General features: G+C 36.5%; 1 protein-coding gene across 1 annotated transcript; it reads right to left on the bottom strand.

Moving 5' to 3' along the window:
* Positions 1–3,125: 3,125 nt before the first annotated feature.
* LOC139118142 (glycine-N-acyltransferase-like protein 3) lies at positions 3,126–3,965 on the bottom strand. Its single transcript, XM_070681436.1, has one exon. The coding sequence runs from the start codon at positions 3,963–3,965 to the stop codon at positions 3,126–3,128; it is 840 nt and encodes a 279-aa protein (XP_070537537.1).
* Positions 3,966–19,223: the final 15,258 nt, after the last annotated feature.

Raw genomic sequence — 19,223 nt, 5'->3', positions numbered from 1 at the left:
TCAATGCCATCTTATCTCCTTCAAATTACCTTTCTCTCGAGAAATATAAAGGTAACGGGGAAGCGTCGGCAAGTATTTTTTTTTCGAAATATGTCTATAAATATAGTACGTGATTACGCATTTTCGCTCGAGAAACATTCTGTACAAGTTGGGCTTGCATCACGCCAAGGAATTTTCCTTTCTAACAATCGAATTTTTCATTCTTTGTTCTCAACCGCTTAATACTTGAAGCTACGACAAGACTCGTCCCAAATTACCTCGAAGGGACGCGTTCTTTATCATTGTCCAATGCTTGGACACACTTATCACCTCATCATTGCCTACATAGTGTGACATTCTTCTTTTTTTTAACAAAAGAGGAATTCTCTTTCTTACACACTTAATGTATTCCGACGTAACGCAAACGGTTTAACACTTTCGTCCTTAAATGGTGGGATACACACCTCTACCTATCACTCCCTGTGCTCGAGAATCGACGTGCTGACCTCGGAGACCCAAGGAAATTGGTAAGTATGAACTCACCAATGTACCGCAATACTGTTCTTTTCGCATTTGTCTGTTTTTTCGCTCCCAACTTTGGGGCCATTCCCCGGCTAAATTATGGAGTCGTGTTTCAAGAAACTGCCCGGATTCTCCACCATGTCAAATTGTAAAGGAAATGTTCTTGATGTTCTGACTCAAGGATTCAGGGGGAACTTCAGACCACAGCACGCGTAGATGGAGTAAATATATATAGATCAGGCGACACAGGAATTAACGTTGCGCTCGAAACTTTATTTCCCCAGGTCAGCCTGATGGCTGCCTGGGGCAACCCTTAGCTCCGAGAGCCTGGAGATATGCTCACTCCAAGGCTCCCAAAGTCCGACTCTCAAATTTACAATACTTTGTCGACAAGAAAACTTGCCAACGCTAGTTTCACAATGATTAATACGTAGTATGCATGAGACATGTCAAAACACTATTGTTTTAAATCCAAGCTGTGAAAATATGAAAAGCTATACTTAACAGCTACAGTTCTGATAAAAGTTCGACTACATTGTCTTTCTATTGTCCAACCTTGCGTGAGACATTTCATGCATAATTATAGGAATTCACGAGACACGCGGGTGCTGGAATGCGCTGCCATTGAATTTAAACAGAAGAGACTTGAAAATGTAAATTTGCCGCCAATTTTGAAGAATTACACCTACGGTAAATCGTGGAAATTCAAGCTCAAGTGGCGAAATGTTGAAATATGGTGAATTACTAGAATGAAGATTTACGGTAACCGGTACAAATTATAGAAACATGACAATACTATGATACAACATTCTTGAAAGTAATTAAGCATTTTTAGTTCAGCCAATTTCTAAGATGCATATTTTATTAACTTTCCTTATTAGGGATATATATAAATTCCAAATTGTTCTACACCAGTCATGGATGATAGAGCATGGCTTTTATTTTCTATCATCTCTAAATTAAACGCCGATTGTATATATGCACATTTAATATACCGGTATAGTACAATGATTTTTCTCCATAGATGATGACTATATATAACCTCCGACTATTGTGGTCGAGCTGCAAGAATTAGGTTGCCGGTAAAGGTAGATTATTTTCAACGCATCCCAATATATTAACGCAAATGAAATGAAGATTTGCCAGAGGAAGTAAAACCATTCGTGACATACGAGATCAATTGCTGTTTCTCAGTATACTTCTTCAATGAGAGTGTCTCTTAATCTTGTTTGTCCCATTGGAGGTCTGTATAATATACAAAAGGCACTATGGAGAGGGCAGTAAGGTACAATAAACGATTATAATGATACATTTTTTGATGGAAACCTATACTGTTCAACTATGACATTTTCATATTTTTTAAAATAATTTTTAGATAATACATTGTCCATTGCAAGTGTTGATCTTCCGCACATGAGATTCATATAATACAGTGGGGTATGATTAAGAAAAATGAATGATAAACAAAAGGAGGTAGACACACAGGGGACTTGAAGAGTGGAGGATAATGGATTGAGACAGTCGCAGAGTAATTACATTGGTTTTTCAGCCTCAAAATTGCTCTGCTGTACACATTTGCCCATATAGTTTTTGCAATCAGTCTTTTAGTCTGTCCATTGGATTGATTTTGTTTGTGTTTATTTGTTTGTTCGGTTGTTCCTTTTTGTGTTTCCTTGTTTATTATTCAGTCTGTCAGCCCCTTTGGTAGAATTGATATTTTAAGCCCTATGTGATGATGAATGAATAAAATGTTTTAATGAAAAATATGCGTACTTAGTATTATGTATTATGTTGCATCTTTACCATGCTGGACATCAGAGAGCAGCACTGGCCATTTATACTGACCTTTCACTATCAAATTACAATGATTGTTTTTGATTTTCATTGAATATCTACGGTAGTATTGGTAATGCGAAGAATTTTTCTCATATATTAATGATCTATTGCTGAACTTGATAATCTTGCCAATGGCGGCACCGGGGACCAGTGGTTAGGGTAACGGACTCACTATCGGAGGATGGTGAGTTCGAGACCCGGTTCATGTCCCGGTAGATCCAGAGTATCGGATTCACTGTCGGAGGACGGTGAATTCCAGACTCTAGCTCGGTGTTGTGCCCTTGAGCGAGGCACTTTACTCCTCTGTGCTCCATTGGGGTAGTGGGTTATGGGTACCTCATCCTGCAAATGGGCTAGCACCCGTTAGATGATGGCGACTGAATAAAAAAAAATGTGAGTGTTACGTTACAGGTGATGAATTCCATTGATCTCTCAACGAATTTCAGTGAATTCGTATTGGTGAATTTCAATTTTCATATTCTACTATCATTAATTATCTTTGTTGAATTGTAATTTTTATATGATTCTGAAAAATCTTTCTTGAGTTCCATTTTCATTGACATTTTAAATCGCAGCTGTTGATCCTTCTATGAAATTCATTGACTATTCTTTCATCAATACAATCATCAATAGTCAAGATATAAAAAGACGTTTCACCCTGGTAGATCTAAACATGAATTTTTCATAGTTTTTTACATTATCAATTACATATTCAAAATGTTATCATTATTGTTTTCAGGTCATTTTGCCATAATTGCAAATTTAGTATTTGCCTTTACGGATCTAGCTCAATTTAATTTGAACCATATGGTATTGACCTTTACTTCTTTAAAACCTACTTTAGTATGCAAGGCAACCGATGTTTCATTGTTTTTGTTGATTTTTGTGAAAGGAATATCATTTTGCTGTAGAATCAGTTTGGCCAGCTTTGCAGTCAAAATACTAGCTAAACCCTGGCGCCGATAACCAGGTGATGTGTATGTGGAGCCAATGTCACCCCACGCCTTGGCAACAACCCAAGAAATAGGCTCTCCTTTTTCATTGAAAAGGGCCAATGTCTGTTGGTATTTGATTTCATTTTCAAAAAACTCAATGGCTGGGGCTGTTCCATATTGCCATGCATTCAGTAAAAACTTTGCATGTTTCACTTCCAGGGGAGCTATTCGTAACTTTGCTGGAATTTCCCTGCTGGCTATTTCATCTGCAAGTTCAAGGTCATCAAGGATGTATGTGTAAGCTGGTCCAATGATGCCTGGTATAAAATTCATAACCTTAAGGTATTCAGCAACAACATCAATCGTTGGTTCTACACAGTTCAGAGAAATGAATTCATCTCTCTCAATTTCAACTACACCAGGTTCTCTGATCAAAACCTTTGACGTGTTTTGATCCCTTGTGTAAAAAGTGTATCGTTTTTGTGTTCGTTGTGAAGTCAGGTACCACACTGCCACCACACTGGTCAGTTTTTCCATATCTTTGCTATCCACATAGACTTCAAGAACAGGCCACACATTATTTGTTCTGTAACTGTTCCTCAGCAAGGAATACATTTGCAGAGACTCTGGAGACCATTTTCGCAACGTCTCTATCAGTGATGGTAATTCAGATAGCGACAATTTGAAAGCCATCTCACTGGAAAGAAGGTACAAAAATTAATATTATTAATAAACACTTTTATGAACTTTGTCTCATGCATTTAGTTCTCATTCTATGAAAAATAATTGCAACAATTTGGACCAGAATAGTTTTCTATTTCCTTGTATAGGAATATGTGCTGAAGTATATGTTATTCAATAAGAAAACTTGTCAGTCCGACCATACATCTCCTTTTTTGCAGACACATAACGCCATGATGACACACATGACACATATCAAGTTTTCTACGCTATGGGAGCTCATGTACAATAATTTTGAACCTCAAGAAATAACTTTACTGCAGGTTATTTTTGTGGAAATTGAAAGTTGAATATTTTATTATAGTGTCAACCACAGAGTAATATCAGACAGTCTATGATATTACTCTGTGTGTCAACACAGGGATGGTGGCAATTTTGAATTTCAAGAGTCGGGAAATATCAGGTACTTTCTTTGTCAGGTACCAAATTTCTTGTGAATACCCGTAATCATTATTCTACATTTTGAAAGGGAATGACCAGAAGTTTTCATACGACAATTACGAGTAAAAGTTCAAGTCTTTCAATATCGACGCACGTCGAAGGCAATCTTATAGTACAACATATATTTCAAAGTAATGTGACAATGGCTTTTCGTATTTTTGACAATTTTCATGGTTTTTTGGTTGGTCTGCATATTATCAGGGACATGTGCTCATTTGAGCATACGCCCAGAGTCATGGTTATCCATTGATATACACCACAATGCCAAGTATGAGAACAACAAAGTCATACAGATGATGTATTTAAACTTGTTCACAAGTTTTTCTAAAGTTGACAAACATATGTATGAATATGTGTATACATTACCTGTCTGCTGGTACATATATACAACTGGTGGATTTTGACTTACCCAAATATTGCTATCAAGGCATCTATATACATACTAAAAAGGAAACTAAAAATATCGAAAAAATTTACAAAATGCAATTTCATCGTACTTGCAAGACATCCGGGAACCTTCAGTAGTCCAAAATAACAAAATGCCACTATACGAATAAATCAAAGATAAGCACTGTTGCAAACAATGTCAGATTCATACAAACTTTATTTATTTCTGATGTATGTTGTGAAAATGGAATTTTTGTTTGCTTATTTTTGTTCCGCTTGACCTGTTGCTTTACGTACTTTCCCCCGATGATGTGTTCTGTTTCCCATTTTTCGTATTGTCCGTCTTGCCGGTTTTTCACTGCAGTATTTCACTTTCCGTGTAAAATCACTTTTGTTGTTGCATGTGCTAATGTATCCTAATGTTTCACTATTAATGAGGCCCATGAATGTTGCCTTAGAGTTACATGGCTTTCATGTATTAAGAGGAATGTAAGTTGATTTTGTGTGTTCCGGTGGCGAGAATTTTCTTTGTTGTATCGGTCACCTTTATAATAGACAATTAGGCCTGAATATACTATTTCTTGATAAGAGTTTCTAACGAAAATTTAAAAGTTGGATGGATTTTGTTGATGTTCTGTTTGACTTCTTTGAGCTCGTGCTGCATTCCAATAAAGAAGTACTCCGTCTCAGAATCTAAGCCAAAAGATATTTTTTACGCATGTTGCTGTATTATTCTTACTTGTGTATCGTTAAATTTAAATGTAATGTCAACTATTTCCGGTGAAACTGGAGATTACATACTGCACCGTCCCAAATATTCTTTGTCAGGATTCATTGTTAAATTGACACGTGTTGTTTCTCTAATTTATTTGTAGCATGCCTGGCATATATTTTGTTTTTTGGTTTCCTATTATGTAATCGTTTGGTAACGTTTCCTTATTTAATGCCCTCTTGACTGAGTCAAATGCTTCATTATGTGATGTACTACTATATGTACTCTACGTCTGCCGGTAATATTACAAAAATCGCATCGTTTTGAACTTTGATTGTCTCAATTATTCCGTATTGAATCGATTGTGTATGTCATGTATTTTTGTTGTTTTTCCTCGATTTGTTTCGAAATGAGAAAAGTTGGACTTGGGCGTCCAGTTATCGAGCGTCATATGAACTTTTGCCTGGTGATCGAGTTTTGTGTACTTTGACAGAGGTAAAAAAAGTGGTATTTGTATTCACTGTTTAATGGACTAAGATATATGTGGTAATCGATGTGTTTTTTATCATACATTTTTGTTTTGTCCCTTCTGCTGTCAACATTTGTGTAGTATCACTGCTCTCCTAGTTGTTGCTCTAAACATTTCCCCATGTCATCTTGAGTGTCCTGAGCTACTGTTTCCCTATATTTATCAAATGTTTAATTGCTATCTTCTTATTTTTAGATATAATTTTCAATGCCCTGCGTTCTGCAAGCATCATGTGATTTTTTTTCTGGTTTTTAAAGGGGATGTTCACAAGGGTCAGTTACTTAGCTTTCAAATAATTTTCTAAACTTTGTGTTTTCTGTTGTTTTTTGAGGTCCATTTGGACAGCAGTTTGGACGGGACTTTCATCATTTGTCTGAGTCTCGTAATATATCGAAGTGTCATTTTCCATATGTACTTGTTTGTATCATGTAACACTTGGATTCTACTGGGCTGATTAGATGTTTGAATTAATTTTAAGCCTACTCTAAGCATGCAGTTTTCAATTTTTGTGAGTTTGTGTGTTGATAAGGTTTTTATGAGGCTGACTTTGTTTGCAACAGCGCTAAGTTTTAATCTGTGTGTATTGTGACATTTGTTGTTTTTGGTCATATCGTTTTTTGTTTGTGCGTTTTCATTAGTTGTTTATTGTATTTTTGCTGTTATGTGATGACTTCTTGCCTATCGTCTAGAGGGATCTACTAAAGATGCACTCGTAAATAAGAAGGGATTCAGTCTAAATTCAAACTAACAATTTTGTACACGTCTTTCTGAAAACATTAAAGATTACATATTTTGATACTGTACAGTATTAAACACCACCACAAATTACAAATATTTGATTTTTAAGAATTGGGCAGTCAGTTTAACTGTCTGTACAATTTATGAGAATGGGAACAAAGATATTGCAAATGACTGACATGAACAACTGTATGTCAATGGTCTTATTGCAAATACCTTAAAGTACCATCTCAATTACCTCCCCAATGGCTAATTAACGCAAGAGTAATGCCTAGCATTTTTAATATCCGAACTGATAACATTTATCTTGTATGCATTTATGATATCAACAACATTCCAAAGCTTTCCATTTGCCCTCATAGTGGATGGCATGTGTGCCCCAATTTCATGACTATTGGCCCTATCATTATTCGCGCTTTTGTTTCTTTACGATACTTTAATTATTAAGCTTCTTTGTCCTAAGTGATGTCTTTGTTGTGCTTAGTGTCTTCGTTATGCTAAGTTATCTGTGGCAGTGGTTAAAGTGTGAACTATAGGTAATTTATAGTTACATCTTTGGTCATTTGAACTTATTGATAAATTCTTTCTATATGTGAAGAGTATTATTGACAAAAGGACAAGATCTTGTTGACAAAAATGACAAGATTTAGCGTGCAATTTCCTAAACAAATACTTTCTATATGTGAAGAGAATTATTGACAAAATGACAAGATCAAAAGGACAAAATTGGCATGCAATTTCCTGAACAAATGCTTTCTATATGCGAAGAGTGTTATTGATGAAAGCGCTTTTCTGTAACATTGATCCGCCAAAAGCGTTTCTCCTTGGCAAAGAAATATATATAAAACTTTAAAATCACTGAAATGGCTTGTTTAATACGTGCAATATGACTGAAAATGTTTTTTTGTAGGTGTGTTGGCCGCCATATTGGATTTATGCAAATTAACGAAGTGCTTATATTAAAAATTACATCTCAAAAATGATTCTGCATGCCAAATAAGTGATGTGAGACTTTGAAATCCCTGAAATAGCCTGTTTAACATGTGATATATGGTCAATTATGTTAGTTTGTCGGACGGCTGGCGGCCATATTTGATTTATGCAAATTAGACATATTTCCCCGAGGTAGATTTGAGTAAACTTTTAATATGTTGTTCTGGGTACCTCTCCGAAATGCATTCTGAAGAAAAAAATCCTGTTACAATTTGTGGTGGATTGGGTGCCAAAATCTCGTAGATTGACTGGACTAGTATTAGCCCTGCGTACCACAGCCCTGCAACGGTCTATGGAGATAACTGGCGAGATTCAAAATGGCGATCTCCATGGGTAAGGGACCGTTCAGTTTTTTATGGCCGGGGGCCGGCAAAATCCAGGGGGGGGGGGTTCATCATAATTTTGGAATCCGCAAAGGGGGGGGGGGTCATCGCTTTTTCACTGGTAGGAAAGGGGGGGTCACCACATTTTCAACAACACCAACAATAAAGTTCACTTTATGCCATGGCGATGATCGACCCTCTTTACCGGAGGGCCGCCTTTGGCGGCCCACTACAATAAGTATACATTATGTATTACCCATGACCCTCTTAACGGGCAGACGCCTTTGGCGGCCCACTCCAATTAGGTTTACTTCATGCGATGGCCATGATCGACCCTCTTTACCGGCGGGCCGCCTGCGGCGGCCCACTTAATGTAATACCCCATGGCAATCTTAATGGCCGCACGCCTTCAGCAGCCCTGTCCAGTAAAGTTTACTTTATGCAATAGCCATGATCGACCCTCTTTACCGGCGGGCCACCTCTGGTGGCCCACTAGAATAAAGTTGACTTTACGTAATGGCCCATGACCCTCTTAACCAGAGGGCTGCCTTTGGCGAACCACTCCAATAAAGTTTACTTTATACAATGTCCATGGACATAAGTTGTTTATGGAAATGCGTTTTGGTTATTTTTCCGGGGGGGGGGGGGTCATCAAATTTTTTCGTCTGACAAAGGGGGGGGGGTCATCTATTTTTCACGAAAAATGCAGGGGGGGTCTATATTTTTTTGAACACCGGCGACAAGATTTTGCCGGACCCCCCCCCCCCAGGATGTAAAAACTGAACGCTCCCTAAACAACTTGTCGAGTACGTTATGTTTCAGAAAACGAGCGGTTTTGGACGTTAGGACAAGTTGATTGCATCTTTTCTGGGGTCGGTTAGGAGGTAAAGGTAGGCAGGGGAAGGATTTTGCCCTGAAAGAGTAGAATTTCGGCCAAAAAGACCGTTTTTTCGTTGCGGTCCGGATCCGGACCGCAGTCGCCAGTTATCTCCATAGACCGTTGTAGGGCTGTGGTGGAGGCCGTATAACGCCGGGAACACACAGACCTGTACGCAGGGCTAGACTAGTATGAGCGCCGACTGGAACATGCACGCGACGAGGTCACGGTTGACGTCGGGCACTGCCTATGGTGACATAGAAAGGGTAAAATGAGGGCATGGAATTGTTTTTAAAGAAGACATGACCATCAGGCTTGACCAAGCTATACAAAGGCTATCGGTGACCCGGACTGCCCTGTTTTCAGAACCTTTGAATAACTTATAGATCATATTCCGAACAGCAAGTGAATTTACTAGCTTTGTTGTTTCTGTCGATCACAGTGAGCGAAAAAATACCAGTTTGACACCACCTTGACAAAATTAACTTCCTACCTGGGATATTGAGGGAAATGTATGCTTTTAAGGCACCTTTCTTTACCGGCTGGACAATATAAGTTCGACGCACCAGGCTATACAAAGGTTTTCGTCGACATGTTTTCAGAACTTTTGAATAACTTATAGATCGCATTCCAAACAGCAAGTGAATTTCCTAGCTTCATTGTTTCTGTCGATCACAGTAAGCGAAAAAATAACCATTTGACACCACCTTGACAACTTTCCACCTGGATATTGAGGGAAATGTATGCTTTTAAGGCACCTTTCCTTACATGCTGGACAATGTCTCAGTAAACAAATGACCTACATTAGCAAAGGAGTGGAAGTTAGATTTGTAAACATACCTCTTAATATCCGAGACCGAAAGGTCAAAAAAATGCGTAGATACAATCTTCAGAGTAGAGAGTTTGGCCGATTCTTCTATAAAAAAGAGCCTTAAGTTTCAATAATCATCTTTACATTCATTGTAGCCCTCACCAAACTTGTCAACATGGATGAGATTTGACTCCTGTGCATATTTTACACTTAGCGTCTTTGCCCTGTGCAAGTTGACACCTGGATGGTTGGAGCTGCTACCCTCTATACAAAGGCACGGGCTTCTCATTTCTCCGACAATGGCCTAAAGGGACAATAGGTGTATTATTGTTCACAAAAAATGTTGACAATGGTACACAAAAATAGTGTATCTTCTTCAATGTAATGGTACCGTTCACTTCTCTTCCGATATTGCTGCCTGTATTTGTCATTTCTTAATGAATACATTCTTCATAGAGTGCAACAAAGACGTGAATGATCAGTATGTATGTAAACTTGATTGTTTTTGCAACATGATCATATTGTGTATAGACATCAGACTTTTGTAGTTTTTTTTTAATCATGTTGAAATGCTTTAAACTTATTCACACAGCCTGAGTATTAATATGGTATATTGATATTTCGATGTGTACGAAATGCAACTGACAGCGATATAGTAAACATGATACAAAAGTAGTTAGTGTTGATAGGCTGAAGACTGAGTATTCAGCATAATAAGATGTAAAACAAGGGATCTGAATTAATACAAAAAGCAAAAATACTAAGAGCATCAAAATCTTATGTTTGTAATATTGTTTGCTCAAGGGTGTATGATCAGAAACATTGTTTCAAATGTTACACTAGGATTTTTTGAATTCTGATATATTAAAATAATCAAATATTAAACAAAAAGATTGGGTCATCTAGACTGTCGACTGTCCCTTTTACCTTTTCTATTTTTGATGTAGTCTATCTCACATACGGTGATGGGGAGGTTCGCAATCACCGACAGCCCGGACGGCTCTTGCAGTACTACCTGCAGCATTCCAAGCCAGCACCTTCAGCACTACGCTTGCGAATCCCCCGGTACATCAAAAATAGAAAGAAAAGACACGAGGGACTGTTGATAGTCTACAGGTAACCATGCTTGATTTTCTACAAATGTACGATGGAAAGTCATTGTTTTTTTACGAAATTCACTTAAAATCAATATATAAAACCATTCATTCCAAGTTCATTCAGGGAATGAAGTGTTTCCAATCTCATCGTTACAATAACACAAAAGAAAAATTTAGAAGAGTAAAGATTCTAATTTAAATAAAAAATGTGTAAATAAATGGGATTTTTATTTTTTTACCAAATTTGCCATAACTGCACTCTGAAGTTTTAGAGATTAAAAGTTTTATTTGATGACATATTTCAACCTTACAGCATTGTCAATTTTGTAAAACTTTTATAAGTAGCATCTACGTCATATATGTCTTTTACTTTTTAGAAAAATGTTTTTTCGGTAGGTCACCGAGCTTTTCGCTATTTGGCAAAATGTCGGCAGGAATTCACAATTTGCCTCATTTTGTGTGCTCTTCAGTGGGTTCAATTGACCAGACCATATTTGATTGACTCAAGGCGGCTTAGACTGATATATCCAAAAAGTCCACTGATACATTTAAAAATGAATCAATTTAAAAACTTGCCTTAGGAATACAGCTCTCCAAACTGCTGACAGCATTTCTATAGCCACTACAGAATATTTGTGTTTGAGTCAAAAAAGGTAGTGTTGAAAGTCTGCGAGCAGAACTGCGCAATACATGTCTATTTTATCAGCGCGTACACCCCTTACAAATATACGGCTATATGATAGTTGGTAGGGACATAAAATGTTTGATCATATAGATGGGGAAGTATTTGAAATTTATTTATTTGAGGGTATAGAGGGGGCATTTGTAAAAGACGAGATTTCAATTGCGATTCCTCCAGCCCCCCCAATAATTATTAGTGACAGCAGCCTTAGGTCACCCGGCTGTATACATCTGCGATGATGACCTTCCTGGGAACCATATTTAGTTTATCTGTTCACTCATCCATAAGAAAAAACACAAAAAAGGAAACATGCAAGAATCAGGAGATGAGAAATGCAGTCGAACTTCAATGACAGACAAATACGAGGGTGAAAATGAAAATCATTTTGTAGAACTAAATGCAGAAATGAAGTAATCCTTTATTGATGCATGTTTAGTGTTTCTCCGATGTTGATAATGACATGTGTTTTCATTGCTTCTGAGACACTCTTTTCACATATGATGAATAACATGGAACAATTCATGGATGGAAACGTGCCAATGCCAAAGGGGTTTGTGAAAGCAAAGTGACAATACGCACTCTCATTATACAAGGACCTTTCAAACACTCAAATATACTGGCTCTCAGTACAAACAGGCATTTCACCCACTAAGGGGTGGACTATTTCATATCCTGGGGGGGGGGGTCTGGAAGATATTTTGGGTGCATTATTTTTTTTTCCACATGTTCCACTGGATGTATTTTTTCCCCTTGTGAATCCTGGCAATTTTTTTTGCATTCTTCCTTCAAAGAATTTTTTTTTTGATGCAGCGATGTTGCAAAATCAATCTGTTTTTCATACATCAACGGACTTGTACATAAGGGACTGGTCGGTTTCTTTGGCCAGAGGGCTGACCCCCCCCCCCATTCCAACTTTCGAAAACAGGGTGACCCCCTGCACGCGACAAATGTAAAACAAAAAGTAGAATATAAATTGAATAATTCAGTATACATACATACATACATACATACATATATATATATATATATATATATATATATATATATATATATATATATATATATATATATATATATATATATATATATATATATATATATATATATATATATATACAAAATGTATACAATGTGCCCTCCCGGTTATCACCATAATGGCTTTATGGCAACCTCTGAACTTGGGCACAGAGAGTACGGTTACACATTGTTGAGAATTGAAAATATGGACTCACCAGAGTGCTCCAACGGCAATACATACCATGAGCGAAGCATAGTGCCAACAGTGAACGCCCCTTATATTACGCAAGAGGCTGCCCAAACAATCTCAGAGTGCTCCAACTACTATTAAAGCAGTGAGCGAAATACACAAAATGTATACAATGTGCCCTCCCGGTTATCACCATAATGGCTTTATGGCAACCTCTGAACTTGGGCACAGAGAGTATATATATATATATATATATATGTGTGTATATATATATATATATTATATATATATATATAATATATATATATATATATATATATATACACATATAACAATATAATTTTTGGGGTATATTTTAAATATTTAGTCATTCTGTGTTTTAATGAAATTGTTGTCATGTCAGTTGTAAGATAGGAACTTAAAAGTGTCAATTCTAAAGTTTGAATACAGTATTTTGAATGAGCTGTGAATGTACTCCACTCTTTTTATGCATAACCGATGTCCAGAACTGTTGTAAGAAAAAATGTGATTGTGAAATATTAGTGCATGTTGCTTTCTAATACTGAATCCTCATAGAGGAAACAGAAAAGTGCCAGGAACTTGTCATGCTTTTCATATTAACTGCAGATTTCATAATGATTAGTACACTTTGCAAAACAGACTTTCAATTTACAGACATCAAGTTATTTCTGACATATATATCTCTGATATATTAATTTACTGCGCCCGAAGGGCGCACCGAAAAATATTAAACATCGAGAAATCTCTGATATATATATATATATATATATATATATATATATATATATATATATATATATATATATATATATATATATATATATATATATATATATATAAAATATATATATATATATATATATATATATATATATATATATATATATATATATATATATATATATATATATATATATATATATATCTGATATATGAAAGTCATGCAGCTGAAGGGCATATATATTGTTTGATGTTTTAAAGAAATGCGCCCGAAGGGCGCGTCGAAAATTTTAAACATACAGATATCTCAGATATGTCTGATATATTAAAGTTTTGCACTAGGACGGGGCTCTGAAAAATATGTCTTATTATCATTAAAGTTAAATATGTGCACTAAGGGTGCGCCAAAATGCAACTGAGTGAATAATGAAATTTGTGGCTGACACAATGCATTTTATGCGAGTATGAGCCGTGTCAAAATTCAAAAACACACTGATCCCCCCTGTTCGGCATTTCAAAAACATGGTAGCCCCCTATCACCAAAGTCAAAAACAAGGTGACCCCCCATGAATCCTCCGCCCACCCCCCCTCCAGGCCAAAGAAACTGACCAGTCGCTAAGTGCAAAGTTTATAAAGAAACTAAACTTTAATTGGAATATCATGGCACACTGACTTAAAATGGTTGTGCCTGGACAGCGGCTTAGGTCGAGAAAATTGTTTGACAGTTGATTCGACAATCCTTTATGTTTACACTTGTTTGCGTTAGAAAGATTACGTTCATAATATAGAAGTTTATTTAGTGAGTTATTTTAAAGTTAAAGTTATTTGTTAAAGTTATTTGTTAAAGTTATTTGTTAAAGTCACCTAAACTAAATGTAATGGTTTTTTATAAGAATTATATGTAAAACCCTTGATTTTCAAAAATCCTTGTTGGCATGATGATAAATCCGTGGCATATTTCGGCCAGCCAATAAACCAATTTTCACCTTCAAAAACGAAAATCGAAATGGTTTAATTATTTTGATTAATAACTTTAAGGCCTATTTTTAAATTTAAAATCTTTGGTCTGAGATTGATATGTAGGAAACAGGTGTGTACTGCCGCGAGGATGGTACTTTGCGGCCATTCAAATTTTCCTCTAACAAACTCTATTTCCCACAATGCATATTTCTGTTTTTCCAATTTTCAATTCACCAAATATCTTATTCTCCTATTTTGGGCGTGGCAGCTGATAGTATCTATCTTTGGCCTAGGAATGCATCAAATTGTGACAGTTATTTGCGCGGGCAACTCGTTCAATGGATCGAGTAACGAACATACAAAGAACAATAGTGGTGCGGCCGCCGGAAAGGAAAGTCCGATATAATCAGTTTGACCTGAGCTGCTGAAGTTTTGTGCGCTTCCCGTCAATGTCGCAAACTGGAACGTTATGAAAATTGTGACAGCCATCAGCCCAATCAGAGTGCGGCATCCACATCATTTAATTTTATCTCATTAATTTATTCAGCTGTCAATCTTTGTACGCAATTATGTTCTCCTCATAATGATCGAAGTACCCCGTCATAGTTTTTAAGCCGTATGCTGGCTCACTTTATGAATTGCATCCGTTACAACCTGATCCAAATCTTGACCTTGAAGGCGTTTGATATCATGTCTGCGATAGGGTTCTACATTCGCACCGTAAATCGGAAGAAAAAGTGTTGACATTGCACTAAAACGGTCACTACTCTGACAATTTGATGCCCCAGTCAAGAATGTAAGATAATAAGATTATCAAAAAAATACCTCAAAGGATGCACTAGCGATACGCTGCGCGGATGTCCTGGTGCATCCTTTGCGCTATTTTCATAATTAATAACCTCATATTGTTAAAGATATGCGCCCGAAGGGCGCGCCGAAAAATGAAACTGAATGATGAAAGTTACATCCCAAAAGGTTCTTCTTGCTGATACTGTGACAGATTTTTTTTTCTTCCATATTAGCTTGCCAGTTTTTTTTTTCATTAAATCATCTAAGGCAGAATTTTTTTCCCTTGTATCTGCTGGGAATTTTTTTTTTTCGAAAATCTTCAAGACCCCCTCCAGGATATCAAAATGGTCCACCCCTAAGCTAACTTTATTGAATTTTTCATGGTTTCACCATGGAGTCTCCTTGGTCATCTTCAAATAGGAAATTTTCTGTTAATTGTTCTGTAAATCTATTCAGTTTTTGTAACACAATAAAATGGTTGTGTATGCATGTTATGGAAAGTTTTAAGGACTTTTTCAGTTTTACATTCTGGTCTGGATTCTCAACATGTTGCAAGTTACTCACAGTTTTACCAATATTAGATTGTATGGATGGTGAGACTGTAAAGGACTGGACCAACACTAAATAAATTCACATAATCCTAGGGGTCCCATATTCCTTAAACCTTGCAATGCCGTATAAGAAGCCCCCTTGTCTGTACAGGAGAGTATTGGCTGGTGTACGTATTGGAAAACTTTATGTCTCAGAAGCCAGGTTGAAGCAAATGCAGTTTTGTCCGTAACTTCCTTTGTCTTGCCATGTTCCAGGATTTTCACCGGCATGAACTGAAAATGTTAAATTTACTGTGGTCATAATCACAATCTCATTGAATGAATGATATAACAACTCTGTTTACTTGTTTGTGATGTCGGTTTTTTTTTTCAAATAAATGTTTCCCGTTCCCCCAGTAAGGCTAAATAGTCAATACCTGGTTGCCATGGCAATCACAACTTGTTTTGACATGTACTCCTACGTATGTAGCAGTGTTAGAGAATGATCACGGTCAAAAAATGCAGAAATAAATGATCAGAGGTCTCTGGAAGGTATCTACTTCTTGCCAAATTGAAAATCTGTCAAGGAAGTTTAGTAACATCTGAAGTTGAAAACAATGAAATTGAACGTTACATATGGAGTTCAAAACAAATTTGAAACCTTTTTTAATCTTGAGAATATTGACAAAAAACCCAAACGAATGGCAAATTTCTGATAGGATATGATGAAAAATTTAGGTAGAAGTACAGAGTGGGTGTATTGCTGCCGTAGTTGAGGTGCATGTTAAAGTACCTTAGTAAAATGTTGACCCTTATTCCAAATTTGTTCACATCGTTTGACTTTGACAGACACATAGCTGAGTTTAAACTGATCAGTATATACAATTTTGTAGTTCCGTAAAGTACCTGAAAATGGTTTAATTTCTAAACCTTCTCAACCGGTAATCTAATGCTCTTGAAAAGCGAGACCAATAAGTATTAACTTTCAGTGTATGCATACCCAAAGTTATTTATAAATGCTAAACCTTGTCAACCAGTAATCTAATGCTCTTGAAAAGCGAGATCCGATAAGTATTAACTTTCAGTATGCATACTCAGAGTTCTATTCATATACGGTATGGATTGTGTACAATATAATACTTTTAATTTTGTAGCAATCATAATGATCAAGCCTTTCCCTTTCCATGATTGAAGTTGAATTTTCACAACGTAAACCTTAAGGTTGATGTAGCTATATAAATGACGGAGTCTAATAATTTTTCATAAAGATTTTTTTACAAAGGAGCTACGGGACCAGCCTTTATTTCCCCAAATGACCAATGTCTCGAAATTGGCTCTCTATACAGGAATATGTGCCCTTCTTCAGAGTGATTTGAAGACTGCAGTGGAGGAAAGTGCAAATATTCAAGTTGATATCAGATTCATTCCTCTGAAATATTTAGATTACACACGACCAGCGTTTAATATGTGCGCGAGAGTTTTCAGTCAAAGTCTGTCTAAACAGCTAAGTTATCACATACAACACAAGCATATTTGGTTTTAAACATTTTATTACAAAAAATTACTGGTTGTGTGAAAAGTTACAAAATTGTAACAGTAACAGGACGCTGATCAAGTAAGAGTAATTTCATGAATAGAATCGAAGATTTGCCTTAGAAAGTATGTTACACAAAAGATTATTAATTTGTTAGATAATTCATACAGTTGGACTGAACCATTATTCATTGGATGTTCTTTGAAAAGGCAACTACAGCAACAGGTTTGATGAAAGACATTCAACTGCCCATTGCCACAGTTGCCCTTGATCACAATATAATAGATAAAAAGACATGTAAAGATGATCTAATAATGCCTAAGAAAATTGACGAAATCTTTGTAGGGTAGAAACAGTTGTGTGAGACTCTTTTGGAGATCAATGTTGGATATCTTTTGAAGATAAAAATGAATACAAGGTAAATCAGGTATGGTCATGTTGCATCTTTTGCATGGCAGGGTTGCCCTGAATTATTAGATCCTAAGGGAATTTACATGACTTTCATTCAATCTTGTGATTGCTAAAGTCATGTCGATACCATGTCGGCCCATTTCTACTCTTCTTCATGCAACGTTTAAAACGCCTAGGTTGCTTTTTACCTTTTAGTGACGTCAGTCCTTTGAAATGGTAAGCGATCCAATCGTGTAACCCGTTATGCCCTCTACAACGGGTTACGGGATTCGTCCCCGTTTACTATTTTAAAGGATTGACGTCGCTTAAAGGCAAAAAGTTAGGATAATGCATCAAGAACGTCGCAGTATTACATTGAATTTTGGCCTCGAAATTGCTCTGCTGTACATGTTTGTCCACAGAGTTTTTTGCAGTTAGGGGTGGACCATTTGATATCGGGGGGGGGGGCTTGGAAGATTGGTGGAGAGCCATTATTTTTTTCCCACCTGCTTCACCATGAAATATTTTTTTTTCTACAGGGCATATGCTGGCAACTTTTTTTTTTCACTTTCCTTCTTCGAGATATATTTTTTTTACCAAATTTCGGTACAATGTTTGTTTGCTTGGTTTTTCACACCCAGTAACAAGATGCTGTTCTATCGCACACAGACTATATTCAAGAAACTAAATAAAGATATGTAAATACATGTACATTTTTGATTCACTTTACAAAAATATCAGTTTATAGATCTTAATTATACCATGGGTAACACACTGACAATACAAATCAAACAACCTGATTACTGAGTTCTACATTAAGCATTAACAAACTTACAGTGAAAACTTTGCTGAGAACATCACTGGTGTCATCAGAAGAGATGATGGTATCCTACATATATTTGTAAAATCATGTACATTTATGGCATTTATTTGTCAGTATTGTCCTTACATTTAAAAGTAGCCGGGTAATTTAAGAAAATAGATGGTAGGACTGCGAGGGAGCGAAGCGACCGAGCGGCGAGTGAGCGTAGCGAACGAGGGGGGAAGAGCGCGAGAGGGGGGTGTCCCCCCTCTCGCAAGGCGAAAAATGAAATTTTGGAGTGGAAATGGTTTTCTCTGGTGGCATCTGAGGTGACATTTACAGACTGAAACAGTACTTTTGTTGTGTGTCTTAGACGTGGCTCACATACAACAAAACAAACAAACATATGATTTTGTTTTGTTTGTATTATTTATGACACACTTATGGTTTTATTTGCAGTGAAGATGTAACATTTAATCTTAAATCACCCGCTGTCTGCTCATTTCATTGCCCATTTCCCATTCTTCATTACCACATAGTAGTTTCCCCAAAACTCATTCTATTCTAATCAAAACACATTCGCTTTTGTTAAGAAAAACATCAATAAGATAATTCACTATAACAGTGTTCGCATTTACGAATAAAACATGCGTATATAGAAAACTCA

The sequence above is a fragment of the Ptychodera flava genome, chromosome 19 (genome assembly GCF_041260155.1).
Source record: "Ptychodera flava strain L36383 chromosome 19, AS_Pfla_20210202, whole genome shotgun sequence".
Lineage (NCBI taxonomy): Eukaryota > Metazoa > Hemichordata > Enteropneusta > Ptychoderidae > Ptychodera > Ptychodera flava.
The sequence above is the reverse complement of the archived record's forward strand: the minus strand, read 5'-3'. Positions and strand labels throughout refer to the sequence as shown.